Source organism: Cylas formicarius, unplaced genomic scaffold, assembly GCF_029955315.1.
Source record: "Cylas formicarius isolate icCylForm1 unplaced genomic scaffold, icCylForm1.1 PGA_scaffold_5__7_contigs__length_24384050, whole genome shotgun sequence".
In the NCBI taxonomy this organism is placed as follows: domain Eukaryota; kingdom Metazoa; phylum Arthropoda; class Insecta; order Coleoptera; family Brentidae; genus Cylas; species Cylas formicarius.
Genome location: NW_026844341.1, coordinates 13,877,108 through 13,897,218, shown reverse-complemented (window position 1 = coordinate 13,897,218; position 20,111 = coordinate 13,877,108). Strand labels below are relative to the sequence as shown.

The 20,111-nt window shown below is 34.2% G+C and overlaps 1 protein-coding gene across 1 annotated transcript in view; it reads left to right on the top strand.

Moving 5' to 3' along the window:
• Positions 1–20,111, top strand: part of LOC132701730 (syntaxin-binding protein 5) — a 315,174-nt gene that overhangs the window by 271,760 nt on the left and 23,303 nt on the right. Inside the window, 2 exon segments of the mRNA XM_060669880.1 lie at positions 16,515–16,631; positions 19,867–20,109. Coding sequence (XP_060525863.1) covers positions 16,515–16,631; positions 19,867–20,109 — 360 coding nt within the window.

The window sequence follows — 20,111 nt, the reverse complement described above, 5'->3', positions numbered from 1 at the left end:
AAGGAACGTATTAAGTGCTAAAAAGGTATGCCGGAATCATAATAAATCATAAACATTTTAATTGGCTGTAGCTTTTTTGTTTTTAGAGATATCAAAATAAAGAAAAAAACAAAAAAAAAGGGAACGTATTAAGTGCTAAAAAGGTATGCCGGAATCATAATGTTTTAAATAAAGATAAGAAAAGAAAAAAAGGCAAACTTATTAGGATTCCATGAAGCACATCCAGTTTCTTCTATTACTAGAGTATATGAAGAGAGAGGTATTTCCCGGGAATCAATCCACTCAGTTTTGAAAGAATATAAATGACAAACTTCAGTTTTGTTTAGGTTTTTTAAATAGACATAATGGGAATAATAATTTTTTGAAAAACATTTTATGGACTGATGAAAGTTCGATCACTACAAGAAAGGGTTGTAATAAACAAAATACGTGATTTTGGTCTTTAAATAATCCTGGACAAATACACTAAATAAAAACCCAGGGGTACCAATGAATTAATGCATGGCGTGACGTCATAGATGGGAACATTTTGGGTCCGATATTTATAGATGAAAAGTTAACTGGATATCATTACGTTCAACTCTTAGAGGACCAAATAGAATAATATATAGAAGATTTATGGTGCACCTCCTTACAAGGTTGTGCAAGTTAAAAAATTTCTTAGCATGGAATATCCCACGGGTTGGACAAGGAACGGCGGAACCATGGATTGACCAGTCAACAGCCCCGACTTGACTTTAATGGATTTTTTCTTTTGGGGGCACATAAAAAAATCACGTGCACAGAACTCCTTGCAACAATGTCGTGGAACCTTGGCAAAGGGTTTCAAAGGCATTCAATCAGTTAAGAGACAATCCGGAAACGTTACTAAATGCAAGATATCATACAATTGGAGTGTATAAGAAATGTGTTCAGGAAAATGGTGGTCTAGTTTATTGTGTCTTGTCATTTTTAGCGTGTTTTTGTGTTCTACATTAATTTGCAGTCAGTCACGGCACTCTGACATTATATAAAAATTTCCTATTTTACACGATTTGTCAAAAACGAGTGGCTAAAATATAAAGTGTTTCACATCATTGTTATCGAAATAAGATATTCTATTAAACACATATATAATATACAGGATGTTCCAAATATGATCTAGGCTTATATGTCAGAAAGTTGATAGTGTTTTGTTTTATATGTCACTAGGAAAAAAGCTTGGCTACTAACCATACATTTTGTTTTTTTTTTGTTTACCTTTGTATCTCTAATAACAAAAAAGTTAACTCTAAATACTCTTCAGAACAGTCTGTAATGCTTGTATCCCGTTTGAAGTCCCTTATTTCCGAGACATTTGAGAAAGAAAATATGAAAACTCTAAGGTTTCGATCTCCCCTGTAAGCTCGCGAGAGATTAGTTCTTACTTGTCGGATGCTCCATTCACTCATATTGGCTATATCGTTGTCCGTGTCCATAGACGTATGTGGTATTAATTGTTTGTATAATATAACCTATAAAGTTAGACCGCCAAGTAAAATACGCTTACGTCATGTACATTGTGCCCTCCCGATTTGCTGTATAGGTATATACATATACGTGCGTTTGTTTGTAGCCGAGGAGTTTCGGCCAGTCCGCCTCTGACGCTTCGAGAAGAGCAATCAATTCTACGCGATATGCGATCGAAATGTATAAAAATTCCCCGGCGCAATAACTTTTAAGAATAAACGCTTGATTAACGATGACCTCAGTAGCACGTTTCGATGAATTTATTTTACCATCCTCGTCGAACTAAAATGTTCTTTTTAGTTGCACATTTTATCCACGGGAATTGTTTTTCATTTCGAAATCAAAACGGACTTGAGAGGATAAAGTTTAATAATGTGGTGGCTTGAAAGCAGAAAGTCGGTTAGGGGGCGCTGTTTGCCAATGAATATACAATGAATTGGCAGTAATAGTCACGAACCCTCAAAAATTGCTATCGCTTATAGGTTTATTACGGTGTTATTACTTGTTAGGCGCTTAAAATTTGTCGAAAATATAATTATTTATTTAATTAATTTATTTAATAATTTTTCTGCAGCAGTATTATTGTTTACATACCGCATCGTTATAAAGTGACGGAGCTGAAAAATAATTTTTCTCCGTTATTTATGTATTTATACTTTTTTGTCACCGAAACTTCTGAATTTCTCCTGAGTCGGTTGCTTGCCGACGTTTCGCCAATGATCATATTGGTTTCTGCAAAGCTTAACTGAGACTAAGTTTGCAGTCTAGTCTGCTCCTGCTTATATATTGTTTGAGAAGGGGCGGAGCTATAGGAGGGACATGAACATTGTCACTCACGAATGATTGCAATATTGCTGAATAAAGGGAATTCTGACCCAAATACCCTAAAAAAGGAAGCTGTGGCACATATACGTGTTTTATATCAGGCTCGCCCGTGACATATTACGTCGCCATGTCGGTGTTTGATTTCAGATTCTCGAACAGGGGGCCTCCAAACCAACCAGACTATCGTTTTGATTTAATGTAATGGTTTTTAATTGTTCGATCAGTGTTTTCTGTCGAGGGTTTTAAGAGCTAGAAGCTAGATATTTTGCTATGTTGAAGGTTGGAGAGGCAATGGCGCTAACAATAGGGGTAATCCTTGTGAGTCCTTAAAACGAGGAGTTTTAGGATGTGACAAGTGAAAGATTTTTTTCAAAAATTCTAAAAAAGGAGCAACCCTACACTTGCTACTGTGGCCCTTCCTTACATTCAAAAGACTGTTGACCACATATCAAAAATTCTTAAGAAATATAATTTTTAAATCAGATCGTCTCAACATCGTCGATCCATCAAACCGAAAATTCCATTTGAGGCACCAGTATTTGCGGCAAAGAATGCATTGGAAAGACATAATAGAAAATATTGATTATGCTTAAAAGCTCATTCAAGAGTCTTAAGACTAGGATTAATCTGATCAGCAGTTGCCGAACATAATCATGAAGCCGGACATCAATTGTTATTCTACCAAACTAAAATTCATGCTAGCAAAGAAAAATCTGAGAATCCATAGAAATCAATGGGCATCGGTCATCCGAGACACCTCCTGCAGACAATAAATAAGCAGGCACCGAGTAGAATGCGAGTCAGCTTCAGTTAAGTTCTGAGGAAGCCAAAAGGATGATTGAGGAAACGCCAGCAAGTTTGATTTATCAACAACCGACACAGCAATCGAGGAGATTTGTGAATAGTTTATTCAGACTTTTAAAATATCTGTTTTCCGTGAATAAATTTCTTTTTAACTAATATTATCAACGATAACTAACTATAACTAATAATATTTTCAAATAATTTATACATATAACAGCAATTTGGAAAAAAAATGTTTTAGAATGAATAATATGCTAATACAAAAAAAGAACTAAATTATGACATCCGGTAACTGATTATTTTCGCGATATTGATATGGTTTTATTTCGGAACCACTCGTAGCACGTCGTGAACGATCGCCATTTAGTTAACCGGGTATCGAGGATGGTCAAATAAATCGACTAAACATTTCTCGCGAACCTAACCCATAAAAATGGACCCAAATCCCCTGTCCTCGCCCCCATTTTCCCGGCTTCCAGTCAGTGTTTTCTGCCGCCACATGTGGTGTGTTCTGTGTGTGTTATGCCGTCAGATGAACGGCGTCGCTTGCGCAGCCCCCGCGTCCGCAGCAGCGTCGTCGACGTCGTCGACGGGCGGCGTCCCGGCGCAATCCTCGAGCTCGTCCAGCGCGTCGGGCCGCACCCGCCCCGATCCGCCCCGCCGCAGCCGTTCCCAAGGTACCCGGAAATTGCACAAGTGCCTGTCGACGGCCTCCTATTCCGAGGACCAATCGTATTACGCGGGGGGCGGGGCCCAGCCGCCGCCGCCGTTCAACTCGCAGCTTCAGCCGGACAGGCATTGCAGGCAGCAATTGATGGTTGCGCGGCAGTATTGCAGTTTTGGTAGTACACTGAGTCACCGCGATTGCGTTTGATATGATATACTCTCGCAGTATTGCAGTAGGACGAGTCTTTTTGGTTTCGTTTAGGCCGATGCCTTGGTTATCGTTGTCGTTTCGCCCCGATACCCATTAATCACCGGCGACGGCGTCGCATCTATTTTCCGCCACCATAAAAAAATAAATCAGAATTCCTTTTGTTACCGATTCTGCCATGATTTGATAATGATAATAATGATAAAGTTTATTAAGTAAAACCCAAAAACAAAATAGTGACAAAAAATAAAATAAACTTGCAAAAATCCAATTAAATGCTTGTTTGCGGTATTTTACTAAAAAACTAACATGATTATAGAAGTACCATTTTAGAAGTCGACATGACACGGTACTGACTTTTAGCTGATAAGTCGTTTCGCCTTGAAAGACAAATTATATTATATAAAAAATATGATGAAATATGTTCATGATTATCTAATTAAAATAAAAGTTTCATAATTAGATTATTAATTAACCACAGTTAAAACAGAACCACCCAGTTACAAATATACTATTATATATGGACCATAACAGGCGCCACAATAGATATAATTCTGGGGGCCCCAGTAGTTATATATAATTAAAGCAAATCCAGAAGAATAATTATACACAATATAAATATGTTAATATTCGACACAATAACTATTAAACTCAACGAAATGACCATGGTTAGAAAGACATAAAAAAACATTTTCTATAAATCACAAATATACTGTTATAATTAGGCTATAGCAGGCGACACAATCTGTACAAGTCTCTGATCCCTGATAATAACAGTCAAAGTAAATTATAATTGAAACAAATCCATAAGCACAATACACAATGCAAATATGTATTTGACACAATATGTGTAAAAATCAAGTCACAATCGGTTAAAATGGTATATGTACAATCAGTGCAACATTCAAATTTGAATAATAATATGTGTATTATCACATAAAGTTGCCCTTTATAAAAGTATTTATATTGAGAAAGTTGTGTTTTTCAAAAAATATTTTAAAGAAGCATTTTTGCAAGATATTTTAATGTTTTAACACACTTTCAGAGAGCTTCCCTCATACTAAAATTCCTAACTTAAAATGAGTTTCTACCAATGACATGTACAAAATTTTCGGTTTTCGGACATCCAAGAAATCTCTTCAATACACGGACTTATTAAGATTAGTAGCAAAGCTAAAAATGCTTTAGTTAGGAATCTCTAATTCCTTTGGCTAGTTAGGAATCTGTAATTTTGATCTATACCAGCGGGCAGGGGGTGAAGAACTAACGTAAAAACACTACTTACACCAAGCGAAACCAGGGAGCTGCTTTAAGTCGATTTATACATAGCCGTGCCTTAATATCAATCCAAAAAAATGTTTTATTTTAAATATTAATTATTAAGTAAATCTACTAACAAAGAGAAACATGTTATCGCATATAATCAGAAAAAAATTACTAAAATTAATAATTATTAATATTATGGACTACTGCTAACAAACTTACAACTCCACAATTTAACGAATTAAGAAAAATAACAAATTGCAACAAATTATGAACAGAAGCATATTTAATAGGCAGAAAAGATAAAATAATTAAAATTAAATAATCTGTATGCACTTTCTAATCCTAATAATAGTGAATTTGCGCCCATTGCGAGGAGGCATTTGAAATAAAATTTCTCAATGATCAAGCAATTATTATTTGACAATGACATTCTGTGCAATCAGACATTCATAATGTTTACTTAAAAAAATTTAAGTGTTATTAAATATAGTCGCAACCAACGCAAAATTAAAAAATCCTAGTTCATTTTACAAATAAGATGGTGTCGGAACAAAAATAATAATATATAAATAAAAAAATAATTATAAAGAAGTTATTAATATTTCAATAATATTTACAAGAAACTATTGATATTGACATAACCTTTAATTCTAAACAACTTTTCTTCACATGAAAACGACAAGTTGCTACAATTGTCTCATTTTTACTAAGTCTAAAACAAAAAAAAAATCATACGTAATAAAAATACAAAATTCATTTTTTTGAAAAAGTGTTTTTTTTTCTATTTGAGGCTTAATGGAAATTTGCCCGAACCGGTTATTTATGGGTAAAAATCGATTTCTCTCAAGGATAACGCTGCATACGATAACAAGAGCATATTGTTTTCATTTTTCCGTCCTCACACTCCATCTCAGTCTTTTATTTCCTTTTCTCGCTGGACTGTTCACCTACATTTTTATTTCTTCCGTTCCTTAGACGATTTTCACTCTCACGTAGTCGAAAACTAAACGAATAAGCTTATAAATCCGTTGACCTAATTAAATCAGTTAGTGTTGTTGCAGAGCCCAGAATAGCTTGCTAGAATGGAACCAGTAAGGTTGGATAAGTTAAAGTAGTACGCTTTTCCGTCGTAATTCGACATTTTTTGCTCCAACTACGCTGCATTAGTTAAAAAAATGTAAACGCCATTTTCATGTGAACTTCTGGGCCCTTTAAAAACGACGTCTAAAACTAATTATATAAAAATCTTAGCGTAGATCTTCATTTTTCTGTTTTGAAAACGCCTACAAAACTTTCTCAATGTAGTGCGCACCGTAGTGTCTTTTTACCACTTTTAAGTGTTGACGCCATTTTATGCAATAGCAAGTAAATAAGATATCTAGGATAATATTTTTTTTGCGTGTAGTGATATACGAATTTTGAAGTTCTTTTTGTGTAGTTGAAACAATCACAGTAGTGGAATTGGTTTGGTTCACTCGCCGGTAGTGTTAGTACTGCATCTGTCATCACCCTCCTAGCCCGATTATTTTCTCGATACCCTACGCGTTTTTGAGTTTTGATGAATCCGCAGACGCTTTATACAAGGTGTCTCGAAATTCTCACTATTTTAACCATAACATTTCTTATACACTACCGTCCACAACAAGAGTGTTGAACGTAAGTAGGTCATATCCATAACCTCTTCATTAACAAACAATTAGGTGCCGAATATTCGAGTAGTTATCTCGAATATTCAGGACGCTTGAAGAGTGGGTCCTATAGGGGTGAGAGCATCCAGGAGAGTGCTAAAATTCGGCATGATTTGGATACATTTCAGTAATACTGAAGAATATATTTTGTTTAATCAGAATCCCTGTCTAAACATTCATTTTTTGTGGATCTTATATTTGCTTTTCTCTTATCTTTATTTGAACCTAGTGGCGATCTTCAACTTCCAATAAATTGTTTAATGTTAACTAATTTAATTAATTAATTTTTGTATGACCTGGCCGTAGAGTATATTTTGCATAGTTTTAATAATGTTTTTTAAAATAATAAATTAAATTTAAATTGTATGTAATGTGACATTTCCTTTATCATTTATAGCGATATAAGAAGTACTTCAATGACATTTACTGTTACATTTTATCTTATTTAATACACATCTGCATTTTTTGTAACGACACGGTTTACGACAGTTGCAATTCACAAGACCCTATGACGAATTAAATTCTTTTCTATGAACAGGCACATCTGATGACGTCAATGTATTCGTTTTGGCGGACTGTAAAAAAATAATATTAACGACATTGATTAAGATTAACTAACATCCTAAAATTCATTCCTGGTATATAGTTTTTCCAAAACCGAGATTTAGATTTTAGAAAATTGGGAACAACTTTGTTGTAACATTTCTGTCGGCTGCTTTCAATAGCAAAATATAAGTCAGATGTAACTTAAATGAGCAGGAAAAAAAAGAACAAAATACGGAAGATAACCCAGCTACGCGTTTTTCTGATTATCGCTTTCAACGTACTTATTCACACCTGACTTGTAGCGTATTATGTCGACGATCATTTTCCTAGTGTTGTTAATATGAGTTATTGCTGCTTCCGTACAGTCTATTGACGCCTATGATTCTTCCTCATCTTCTCAACAATTTCCAATGAAAGATCTGAATCGATGAAACCATTGATAAGAGGAGTGCCAAAGATTGCGTTGTACGTAGTACGCTGATTGCCTTTGTGAAATGATCGATTCTTGCTTCACTGACCATTTTGATGTCTGATTTTCTTGCATCCAAATCATTAAAATATCTCGTACATCAAAGATTTGCTCTTTCAATAGATCCTTGACTTTGTGAGTAACGTGGCTTATCATGAATTATTTTTGCTTGAAACATATCTGCTAAGGTAATTCTCTGCCGTTGTCGCTATGAAGTGTTCAAAGTGCCCGGTGAATTATAGGCAACTTCTTCCGCTAGTTTGGATTTAAGAGCTCTGAGGAATGCAAATTTCGTTAAATGATCCTGGTAATTCATGATAAATTTATAGGGACCGGTCTTTTGTTAAATCCTGTTGAAATTATTTGTTTTACCACCGATCCTTTTTGCTTTTTTGTGTTGTTTGTTTTTTAGCACTTCGTTATTCCTTATCTAATCTTCTTTCGTGGCCAACCAATGTCATCATGCTTACGGTTTCCCTTTTCTTTGTTGTGTCGCATTTCAGTTGAAGATTCCACCATTTTAGCTATCTAAATTAATACAAATTTAAATTTGTGCAGAGTCATACAGTCAGCTGAATGTTGATAAAAATAAAATCAAACTATGTTTCGTCCGTCACCAAACCAAGCGCCAAAAAACACAATTCTTACATATTTCGAAAGAAGGTGATGTGAATAAAAGCCTAGATTATTGAGTCCAAGGTAATTTCTTAAAACAGGCATTTGTTGAAGACGATTATGTTTACCGATGAAGCCCAATGAGATTGTCTCATTGTGAAGATCGATATTCCCAGAAAGTCAATATTTGGCGTGGGATTTTGGGAGACGAAATATTGTCTTTTTTCTCTATCAATCCATTCACAATTCCAGGATTGTTCGTGAGTGGTTAAACCAAAAATTTCCCAGGTGATGGATCGGAAGAACTCTAGCCTCCGAGGTTCACTGATATTGCATCACTCTATTTTTATTGTGATAAAAAATCAAGTTGATTGAACAAAGTCCAGAAATCGGGATAAACTTTGTGCCGTATCCTTGAAAACCAGTTCTAAATTTTTTTATCTGTAATGGGGTAAAACATCGACATCTGATTTCGAGACACCTTGTGTTTTAAAACCCACTGCTTAAAGTTTTATTTATTGCGGATGTTTTTTGGCAATTAGGGTTTGAAAAAAGAAATTTCAAATTATACCTACATAATTTTGTATGTTGTCAGCTGCCAACTTAAAATATCCCGCGTTATTGAGTTTTCAATTGCAAGGAAGCGTGAATCAAACTTTTGATTTATTTGATAAAGGAATCTTGGTGGGAATTATAATTTCATTTTTATTTTAATTTTAAATTAAACTATTTTTTTTTATAAAAAAAAATTGTATATTTAAAATTGTTTAATTTTCTCCTCAAAGTTTGCTTTTTTTAATAGCTATGAGAAGAGTTCAAAAAGTTACTTTTTGGGTATAAGTATAAAAATAAAGTATTCTTAAACCCTCCCCTTGATCACAAGATGGGATTGCTTAACTGACAAACCACAAAAACCACAAAAATATACGATGTGGCCTACATTAAGAAGTATCTACCGAAGGGATTAACAAATTTACTTTAAATGATACCAGACCTACCTTTGTAAATGTTAAATAGCACACTCTGTATAGTCTTCCATTTTCGAATTCTAGGAAAGAAATAATACAATTTTGTTCCAGTTTCCCTGTAGCAGTCTCTTACGTAATATCAACATTGAACGCCGTCATCTCGAAGAAAGTTTCGCATATAGAGATAATGATCTTCGTAATACTTCATTTTCATTTAATTTTACATCTATATACCCTGAAATAAATTAGGTTGCGCTTATTTTATTTTTTGAGTAGAATCTAAAAATGAAAGGGGTGCTATTTAAACTCCGCAAGATAAAAGCGGCAACACTGCTTACTTGAAAATATTTTAGAGCGAGAGAGCACCTCCTCTCACTTCGCACTGTATAATTTAAAGTAAATCCCGGTAAAGAGATACTTCTAATTGACCATTTAATGGACACTATTCAGTATATACCGGGTGTCCCAGTAAGGGCAGTATTGCGGTATTTTTGAGAGCCTCCAAAGGACTAAATTGCCATCTTAAATTTTAAAATTCATTTTCGGTAAAATTTTCTTATGTTGATGAAACTTAACATAATATTGTTTTAAAGCTGATATAAATTCAATTTTTTTTAGAAACGTTTTACTCTATCTCTAAACGGAAAGGGATGACTTAATGGAGTCGCTAAAAGGGATCTTTCCTGGGTTATTAAACGTACTACGAGTGAGATGTTGCAATTCAGTACCCTGCCATCAGATGGCGTTGTTTGACATAATGGCAAAAACAATGAAAAAAATTATATGCAACTTAATGAATTTGTTTACATTATTAGATAGTCAACCAAGTGTCCCAACAACCCAATGACAACCACACCTCAATATTTCTATCGTAACCTAAAATATAAATAAAAGAATTTAAAACTCAAAAGAAGTTGGATATTATTGAGAATTCTTTGTTTTGAGGATTTTTTGGTTAGTTTTGGTTTAGTCGCTCGTCAATATTGTTAAAGACTAACTATATTTATTAAGTCCTGATGTTTTCAGTAGTAAAGTAGTTAGGTAGAAATTCATAAAAGAAATAAAGCGTCTCCTTTGAGAGAAATGATTACTTCCTAATTATTGCGATTGTCATAAAACATTTTTTTACCGCTAAATATTATTATTTACACTGTTAGTAACGGGTGATTCAATAAGAGTTTCCACATTACAATCTGAAATATTTTTGAAACGCCACGGTATTTGTTTATTATCATATGATATTTCTAACCTCAAAACATAAACAAAATTAGTCATGGAGCAATATACGACTGAACAACGTGTAAAAATTGTGGAAGCCTATTATGAAAATGGTCGATCAAGAAAAAATGCATTTCTGGCATTTCGGCGCGCAAAATCGACCTTCTGAGAGAACAATTTAGAATGTGGTTCAAAAATTTGAGCAAATTGGATCTGTGACTAACCTCAAAATCTCTCAACGGGCTCGTGCAGGTCGGTTAGATGATCGAAAATCATCTTTAGCAATGAGGCACATTTTCACAATGGTGGCTTTGTAAACAAACACAATGCTTGTATTTTGGGATTAGAAAATCCAAGAGAGATTGTTCAAAAAGCAATACATCCTCAAAAAATGACTGTTTGGTGCGCATTTTGGTGCGGAGGAATAATTGGCCCTTTTTTTTTCGAGGATATTGCGGAGAACGCTTTTACGGTTAATGGTGTTCGCTATCGAAACATGATATCTGATTTTTTCTGGGAGCAGTTGGAAGGTATGGACATTGAAGATTGAAACAGGAGATTAGACTCGAAATAGCCGGCATAGAACCTGAATTGTGTCAAAAAGTGATAGGAAATTTCAATAAACGAATTACGTCATCCCACATGAGTCGCGGGGGTCATTTGAATGACATCATTTTTCATACCTAATTGTAATACACTAATCTAAAATGGCAAATAAAAATGTTTGTATATTTTTATATACTTCCGAGTTTTTTTATTATTTTAATTTGGAAAACCCTTATTGAATCACCCTTTATGCTGCGAAATTTGTCAAATCGGAGAATATGACAAAACCCTATTAATTAAATAGTCAGAATTTAAATTTATCTAAACTTTGGGATTTCTTACTGTGACTGCGAAGCATACGACATGTTTTAAGTAAATGTTTACGCGAAACATCCTAATCCTAATCTAGTAAAAAGAATAAGTTTGAACTTGGATATAAGTAGAACAAAGGTACACCCTTATCACATTGAATGACATCAAAGGGCTTTGATTTTTCTTTCTAGGTAAAAAGCTTCTAAAAAAAAATTATCTCACTTTTAAATCAGTGTTCACTCTAAGTATAATTAATATAAGAAAAATTTGCAGAAAACTGGTTTTAAAATTCGAGATGGCAATTACGCCCTCAGAACCCCAAAAATAATTTCCAGCCTTTACCTCGTTGATCTTGTTGGGACACCTAGTACACATCTTATACGTAATTTTTAATATTGTATTCCGAGGAAATCGCACAAAATGGTGCACATTTTTATATAGAAAACCATATTTTGTAGAAATAACAAGATTTTAATTTTAAAAGAAAGTTAATCCTTGCAAAATTAGAGGGATTTCAAAACGCAGACGCATAGTAGGAACGTTTTGTTTTTTTATATTGAAATTACGATTTGGTTGGTTACAAATTTAGTCAAAGTTGGAAAAGGAAAACATTTATTTTAAATGATTCCTATGGCATTGCCTATAAGAGATCTTTATCGAATAAAATTTATCATTGAAGTATCTGAGAAAAATGGCAACATACAGATTTGTGGTTGCCTACATTTTACCCAATTCAGTATCATAACGGTGCAGGTTTGTGGATTCTATCATTTCTAAATCCCCAATTGCATTTATAACATTCGGAATATACGAAATATAGAAAACAGCAGGACCTGGCAACTTAACGTATAGTTTTATTTCAGCATGTCTGCCACCACAAACACGTCAGTTTCTATGGTGACTGGATGTACTTCCAAATCTGTATACTTTCTATACTACTTTCCCTGTTCGATGTCTCTTTCACGCGTAAAATCTGTGCTCCACACTGTTTTCGTATACTGTCCTCTGTGTTATCTGTCCGCTTTTATCGCAGCGTTTTGTTTACTTCGGTCCTCTTCTCGAAAGCAATCGCATTGTTTAGATAAAAAATTGTCTAGGGGATTTTGAGAATTAATGACACTGTTTACGAAATCCTCGCGTAATAGTAATATGGTGTCGACCACAGATTATAACAACTGTTGTAATAATAAAATACCAAAGTGGTAAAGACGATATCGATTGGTCGCGTATTTTTACGATGTGTTATGTGTGCTTTTGCACGGGTGTGTCCCCCCTGTACCCCTAAAACTTTTAGTCTCGGTCCACGTAGCGTCGCGACGACCTTGACATTTGGGAGACGCACAAGGTCGTGGCTACTGATGCCAGTAGCCTCTTGAATGGTTTTTACCATACTAATTTAACTCAATTTTTCTAATTTTAAATTTAAATCGGTAGAACTGTCAAAAATATTCATAAATGAATGAATGGTCAGAACTTATTTGGTTATATGCTCTACAAATTTTGTTGTTATGGTTGTAATTAGAGAGACTGCTATGCGGTCTTCGCACTGCTGTCCTCACTCTTCCCGAAACAATAGATGCTGTTTGCAAAACAGTCACAACTGGCCATGTTTTTGAGATACAGAATGAAACGGAAAGAGAAAATTTGATCATTTTAATTACCCTATGTATTTTAAATACCCGGTATCATAATAAAATGACAAAAACTATGTTATGGACGTAGAACCCAATGGCGTAGTCAGATTTGTTGTAAAAGATATAGATAGTTTTTAAGATCAAAATTTCGATTGCGCTTTTTATAAACTTTTTTATAATTGTTTTTTTTTTTAAATAAAAATAGAACTTTTTCAAAACCTTGCTCAAATTGATTTTCATCAGCTGCCATACATTTTTCGCATGATTTCCAGAACGTTTATATAACAAACTAACGTTTGATTTAAACGATCAGCCCCTTCAGTTTTTCGCGTCGGTTTTGAAACACTTTGTATAAAAAATAGCACAATTATCTACTTTTGAAAAACCTATAAAAAGTGTTCTCGAATTTTCATATAATAAAGCAAAAAAATCTGAGTACGCCACTGTATTCTACGTAAAAATCTACATAAATTTCCCTTTCGTCATCGCATTATGATGCAGAAAGTCAGCGATGATTGTTTCGAAACCGAAATCTTTTGTTTTCCGCATCCCTCTCTCTCTCTCTAACAATAGCTCAGATACACGGTAATTACAACGGAAAATGTACAGTATGAAGAACTTCCCAACTCATTACGGAGAAATTCCGAACATTCTTCTCTCTGCGGTGTTTAATCACGTTCTTAATCATAATATCTCACAAATATAAACTTAAACGCAATTAAAAATGTTTTAATTTTAAAAACAATTTTTTTAACAATGGTTATGTCCATCAATTACATATCAACCGTAAAAACCAAACTGATTAGATTTTCAGGATTTATTGATGAATGTCTATATTTTATTAAAATGCCGAAAATTTTAATTTATTTATTTATTGTCGTATTGTTTTTAAGTTTTAAATAATCAAATGCAGAATCCTATGGAACAGTTTTTTTTCACCGATTGTTTGCGTAATACATTTAAGTTTAAGATTCCGAAGGAAAATTTCACTGCTCGCAATTAATTTAAACAATATGAGAGACGCGTTGTTTTTTCTTTTATTTTTGGTAATAATGGCGGGTATATTTAATAGTACAAAACACTGTCGGCACTTTTGTTCATTTCATTTCATGTCATATGTCTCTGTCAAATAGGAAGTGAGTTCGGTATAGTTTTCCTTGAGAGCGTATGATTTTCAAACTGTAGTTCTGAATGACATTTAATTTGTGCAAGATATTACTATACGAGGGGGTACCCATAAAAAACCGGAATTGAATTGCCACGCGCAGAGCTTGTATAGTACACCTTTCTGCCGCTAGGTTGTGGTGAGACCGTTAATCAAGCTTTTTATCTCGAAGTTTTAAGAAGATTGCGCAACAGTATTCGACAAAAAAGACCCGATTTGTGGCGAACAGGGGACTGGTTCTTTCACCACGATAATGCACCTGCACACACAGCCATTTCTGTGAAGCAGTTTTTGGCTAAAAATGGCATGGTTCCTCTGCCCCATGCACCTTACTCGCCTGATCTCGCTCCGTGTGACTTATTTCCACATATGAAAAGGGACATGAAAGGACAGCGATTTGACAACATTGAAGAGGTCAACAAAAAAAAAGAGGGATGAGCTGTCGGCTATAGCCAAAATGAATATGAAAAATGTTTCGAACAGTGGAAGCACCGAGAGTATTTTGAAGGGGATAAGGTCGTTCTGTGATTTTCAAAACAATATATAATTTATAAATAATGATTCCGGTTTTTTTTGGGTACCCCCTCGTACAATCCACCTCACACTGTAACGTCAACTACAAGTAACTTGGATATTAAGAAGAGTAAAGACACAATCTGCCTTATTTGATAAAAGATAAAGACCAACTTCCTTATTTTCTTAGACAAATAACATATGATTTTCCCGCCTGAAGTATATATTATATATTATTATTATATATATTATATATTATTCCCAAATATTTGATTTCAGCCATTTTAATTATATCATTAGTCAGTTTTTATATAGTCAAAATCTGGACTATTTGCCTTAGTTAAAGAAAATGCGATATAGTGAGTTTTTTTAGTATTTAAGGACAGATGATGTTCGAGAAGGAAAACGGTATCATCATCAAATGATTCTAACCCCTGGAAAGTACTGGACCAAGCAAACCAAGCCGCTTTCATTGGTCCACCGAAGATACCATTTACTCTAAAGTGCTGCTTCCTATCTAATGAGTCAGTTTATTTAAAAATTAATAAATATTAGGACAATGAATAAATAATTTTAAATTTTCACTAATTTAACAAAATATAGATAGTAAACCATGAAGACTGTATGAATTCATCTTTCGCGGTTGATATGTAATCAATTTGTTAATTAAATGTATTCGAAATTTTGATTGTTAAAAACTGGTTTGGGGATTATATGTAAACGCGACAGTTCTCCCAAATGTTAAAGGAAAGCTCCGAGCGTGGTACACCTGGCCTTGCCCACTATTAATTAACTTTTTAATTTATTTTCCTGTCTTTTGTTTTTGTACTTTATTTCCAACAAGCCAAACTATGTTGTCGATGTAATTTAATAATAATAATAACACTGCACGTTCAAATATACGAGTGTATGCGATTTTGTGAAGCCTGGCTTTTTTTAGAGGAACCTATGCACCATTGTACAATTTTAGCATATGCGCCGCTTATTTGTTTATACGTCGATTGTTTAAAAAATTATAATAAAATCGATCCGTTGCGTTAAAAGAACGCAAAATGAATCGCTACATGTAGTTTTTCCATTAGCGAGTAGTATTTGGAAGCATGCTTTACGCGTTTCGTACAATTTACACGAAAAATAAATTAAATTGTACGAAATCCTGCTCCGGAATTCCTCTTTCACGTTTGAAGCAACCAATTCTAATAATGGTTAGTCAAATATTAACTTTGTGTGAACGCGGAACATCGGAAAGGGGAATCCTACGAGGTTGGCCGACCTGGATGTACAAATATTTAGTACAGTCCTGTCAGGGCAATTGTGCACTTCATTCATAGCATGACATCTTTATCTAGTTCATTACCCGATGTCGTAAATTGACACACTAATTTTGTCAGCGAGTTTTGAAATCATTATTTATGGTTATGGTAGCAATATAGCTAAAATATACTGATTATACGTAATTTAACTGCACAACTGCTCCGACTGGAGTATATTGCAAGTTTTCCGCTCCTGTATTGTAATTTTTCTTCTCGCTTGACGCACGAAGTATGCCCACTAATATCCGTTTATTTTTATGGGCCGGGTAGATAAACTGGACAGCAGCTTCTCGCGGTCCAGATCGAGCTCGATGAGCAGCTTGGACAACATCACCTCCGAAGCTATCCAATGTTTGATTTTCGCCGACTCGTATACCAGAAAATCAGGTAATTTGGAGGTTTGCATCAACTATGTTTCCGAAAAAAAAGGTATTATTGTTCAATATTTGTATTTTAGGCCGTTTTAGGATATTTACATTTTTAACTCTCTATAGGTAAATATATTAATTAATTAATAAATTAATTTTGTTTAATTTGTTTAATTTAATTAATTGATATTTTTACTTACAGCAGTTTATGTAAATATCTTGAAAACCGCTTAAAATACCATAAAATGACTCCGTCTTATGGAAAATTAATTTATCGCAAACGTCCACATTGAGAGGAAACTTTTTTGGAACAAAAAAAAACAATCAATTGTGTTTTCCATTACTATTACTAATACTAATGAGAAACCAGAATAAGAAAAATTTTGTTAGGCATAATGATTGCAAAAACTTAAAGTGGGTGATCCACGTGGCCAAATTCGTTTAATAATTTTAAAATAAATTTTTGGTTGGAAACTAATTACTATTAAAAACGTCGCTGCCAATACGTGTATCTTGAATTCGTGTTGCAAACCGTTTTCCCATATCAAATGAAGATTTTCCAATTTCCCCGTATGTCTTTTATGGAAATTAAAAAAAGCCTCTACAAAACTATGTTTTTCATTCTTCATTGTTTACAGATCAGTGAGCAGCAAATGCTGGACTGGTGCGTTAAGACAAGGATAAAGACTTTCTCGTTTTATTATTCTAATTTTCTGATGCAGAACAGAACACGCACTAGGATTTCTTCTTTGTGATCCAGTGCGATATTTCTTGGACCACCACCATTGTGGTCTTTTCGACGATAAGATGTTGTACCTTAAAAGCAGTCATAAATGTAGCGAAAAAACTTCCTGTCTTTATGTTATGACACTGATATGACTTTCTCGATTGGAGAACCTATTAACAGCAATTGCGAAATGAAAAATAAACACAAACAATAACTTTCAAATGTCACATAATTGTCAAAATTATAACGTTCTATGCCTCCCATGATTTCAAATGTTCACTGAACACGAACCGATCATAGCCTACTTAAATTTTATGGAACATTAACTGGGATCCAAAACCTACTTTAATTTTATAACAACTATCCAAAACTAACTATGCTGTAGAGATTTAGGAGCATTAACAAAAAAGGTATAGAACGCCTTGGTGCAAGATAAAAGTTCCATGGACGAAGAGAGTTCGCAATGTAGAGAGAATGTCGTGCTTCAACAAGAAAGTTGAGATTCTAGTCACAATTAAGATTGCTGGAGTATATTGGGCATGTGATGATTTGTAGAAAGTACTGTCTACTATAAAATATTATACAAGGCAAGGTGGTGGGTGATACAAGCCAAGTTGAAGAAAGAAATCCTGAATGAAAAATATCCGAGACTGGTATAGTGTGAATGCCAGTTCAACTTTTAGAGTAGCATTTGACTATCTAAGATTGGTCATGACGTTTACCAACGTTCTGAAAGGGCATGGTACTCGAAAGGAAAACATGGGAGAAATAAAACAGGTCTGACGGAAGCCGGCTTTTAGTTTGAAGTTGTCGGAGAATGTGTTGTTTACTGGGTTGTGTTTTGGGATCTGTGTTAGACTCTGTGGGGTACCCACCTTACATTTTCGAAATCATTGTATTAAACCAGAAAGCATCAATATGTTTCTATGTTGAATTCCCCAGATTTCTTTATTAACTTTCATATGGTACGAATATGTACTCGAGTGCCTCTTCCAGTTACAAACCTTCTTGGGGAATCTGTGTTAAAAATATTGATTTTAATCTGTCGTTCATAATAGTAAGAAGAACTTTGCTCCTGTCATTTTCCGACTTTCCTGTGTTTTACGATTGTTTGCAAGAATGGACAATTTAAAATTATTTTCAAGTATAGATCCGTATAGCTATCCAGAACTGTTGGAAGAATTATCCTCTAATGCTAGGGTGGTAATTTAGGAAGCAATATCTCTTTTGTAAAGAAGTTATAGCAGTTATAGTTATTTTTGCTTTGTCACTCAATTCAAATTAAATTTATTTCTACATTCTTTCTTTTTTTTTGGGTTTAGAAATTGTTTTGCTTAGTCTTTTGTATTATGAAATATGTACTTAGTTTTAGTGTACCTTTGTAAACTGCGACGTTAGTTCGTCATGTTAGGGCACCTTGTTATAATAAATAAAATAAACATTGAGATCCAACAAATGTGGTTTCAGCAAGATGGAGCTCTTCCGCATTAACACCGAGATGAATTTTTCAACAATCGTTACACACAGAAATTCTAAGCAACGTCCATGAAAATATACGAAAGTGCCTAAACATTTTTGGATATTTATAATGCCGTAATACGATTAAAAATAAGATAAGAAGTTAATTTGTAGTAATGACTTTTTGAGTTAATTTGAAATTTGGCTGTTATTTTCACCAAAATTGCTAATAGCTGTCTATTGCATTATCTACTGCTCCAACAAAGTTCTTTCTCCTCATCATTTCTTAATCTTAATAGAGCCGAGAACTGTTGGATAATAGTCATGGTTAACTTATGTCATAGCAATAGTTTTATATACAAAGAAGGTTAAATATTGGAAAAGTAAAAATTAATAAATTATTAAAAATAGGTATATGACAAAAAAATGTAGGTTTTTTTTGTAATATCTTTCAGAAAAAATAATCATTTACATGTTGCGCCATTTAATAAAATCGAAATTTTTCAATTTATGATCCAAAGCTCTTTATTTTGAACACTCTGTGCAACTAATGCAAATCTCGTTGCATGTATCTTTTAAAACCTTGGAAAAAATGTTTGGTTTAAAAGGAATTTAAAATTAAATTTAAAAGTAGAGTGTATGTAGACTTTGTCCACTTTTAAATAATTATAAATTGTGCATCCTAACAATGTTTACGATTTTTGTATTTACCATTTTGCCATAACTTTCGAAATCAAATTAGATAATGAACTTTACTCTATCTTTGACTCACCCCGTACATTGTTTCTACCATTATTCCGTCTTCTTATCGAGACTCTTGATTTATTCTTCTTTTTCTTCATTTATTACCTCCATATCTGCTCCATTCCCGTCACCGTGGAACAAAATTCCACAATATTGCTTCCCTCGCTCTGCCCTCCGGTTTAGTTTCCCAATCCCGAGAAGTTTTCAAGTTCCTAGATGGTACCTTATCCTATAATAAAAGGGCCACTTTCTACCTCGTAAACTAAAAATTTATCGATCGATCGATGTTGGATTCCTCCATAATTTTTTGGTTTTCGATCCGCAGAACCGACAGCGCTTACTCCGACCCTGTGGGTGGGTACGAGCCTGGGTTCGGTGTTGACGATCCTGATAGCGCCGCCGGACCCCGACAGCAGGTCGTCCCAGCCGGTGGTCGTTTCGATGGTCGGCATGACCATCTTCAGGCTCAAGGGGCCCGTCCTGATGCTGTCGTTCCTCGACTGCAACGGTGCCCTGATCCCGTACTCGTACGAGTCGTGGCGGGACGACAACAGGGAAAAGAGAGACAGT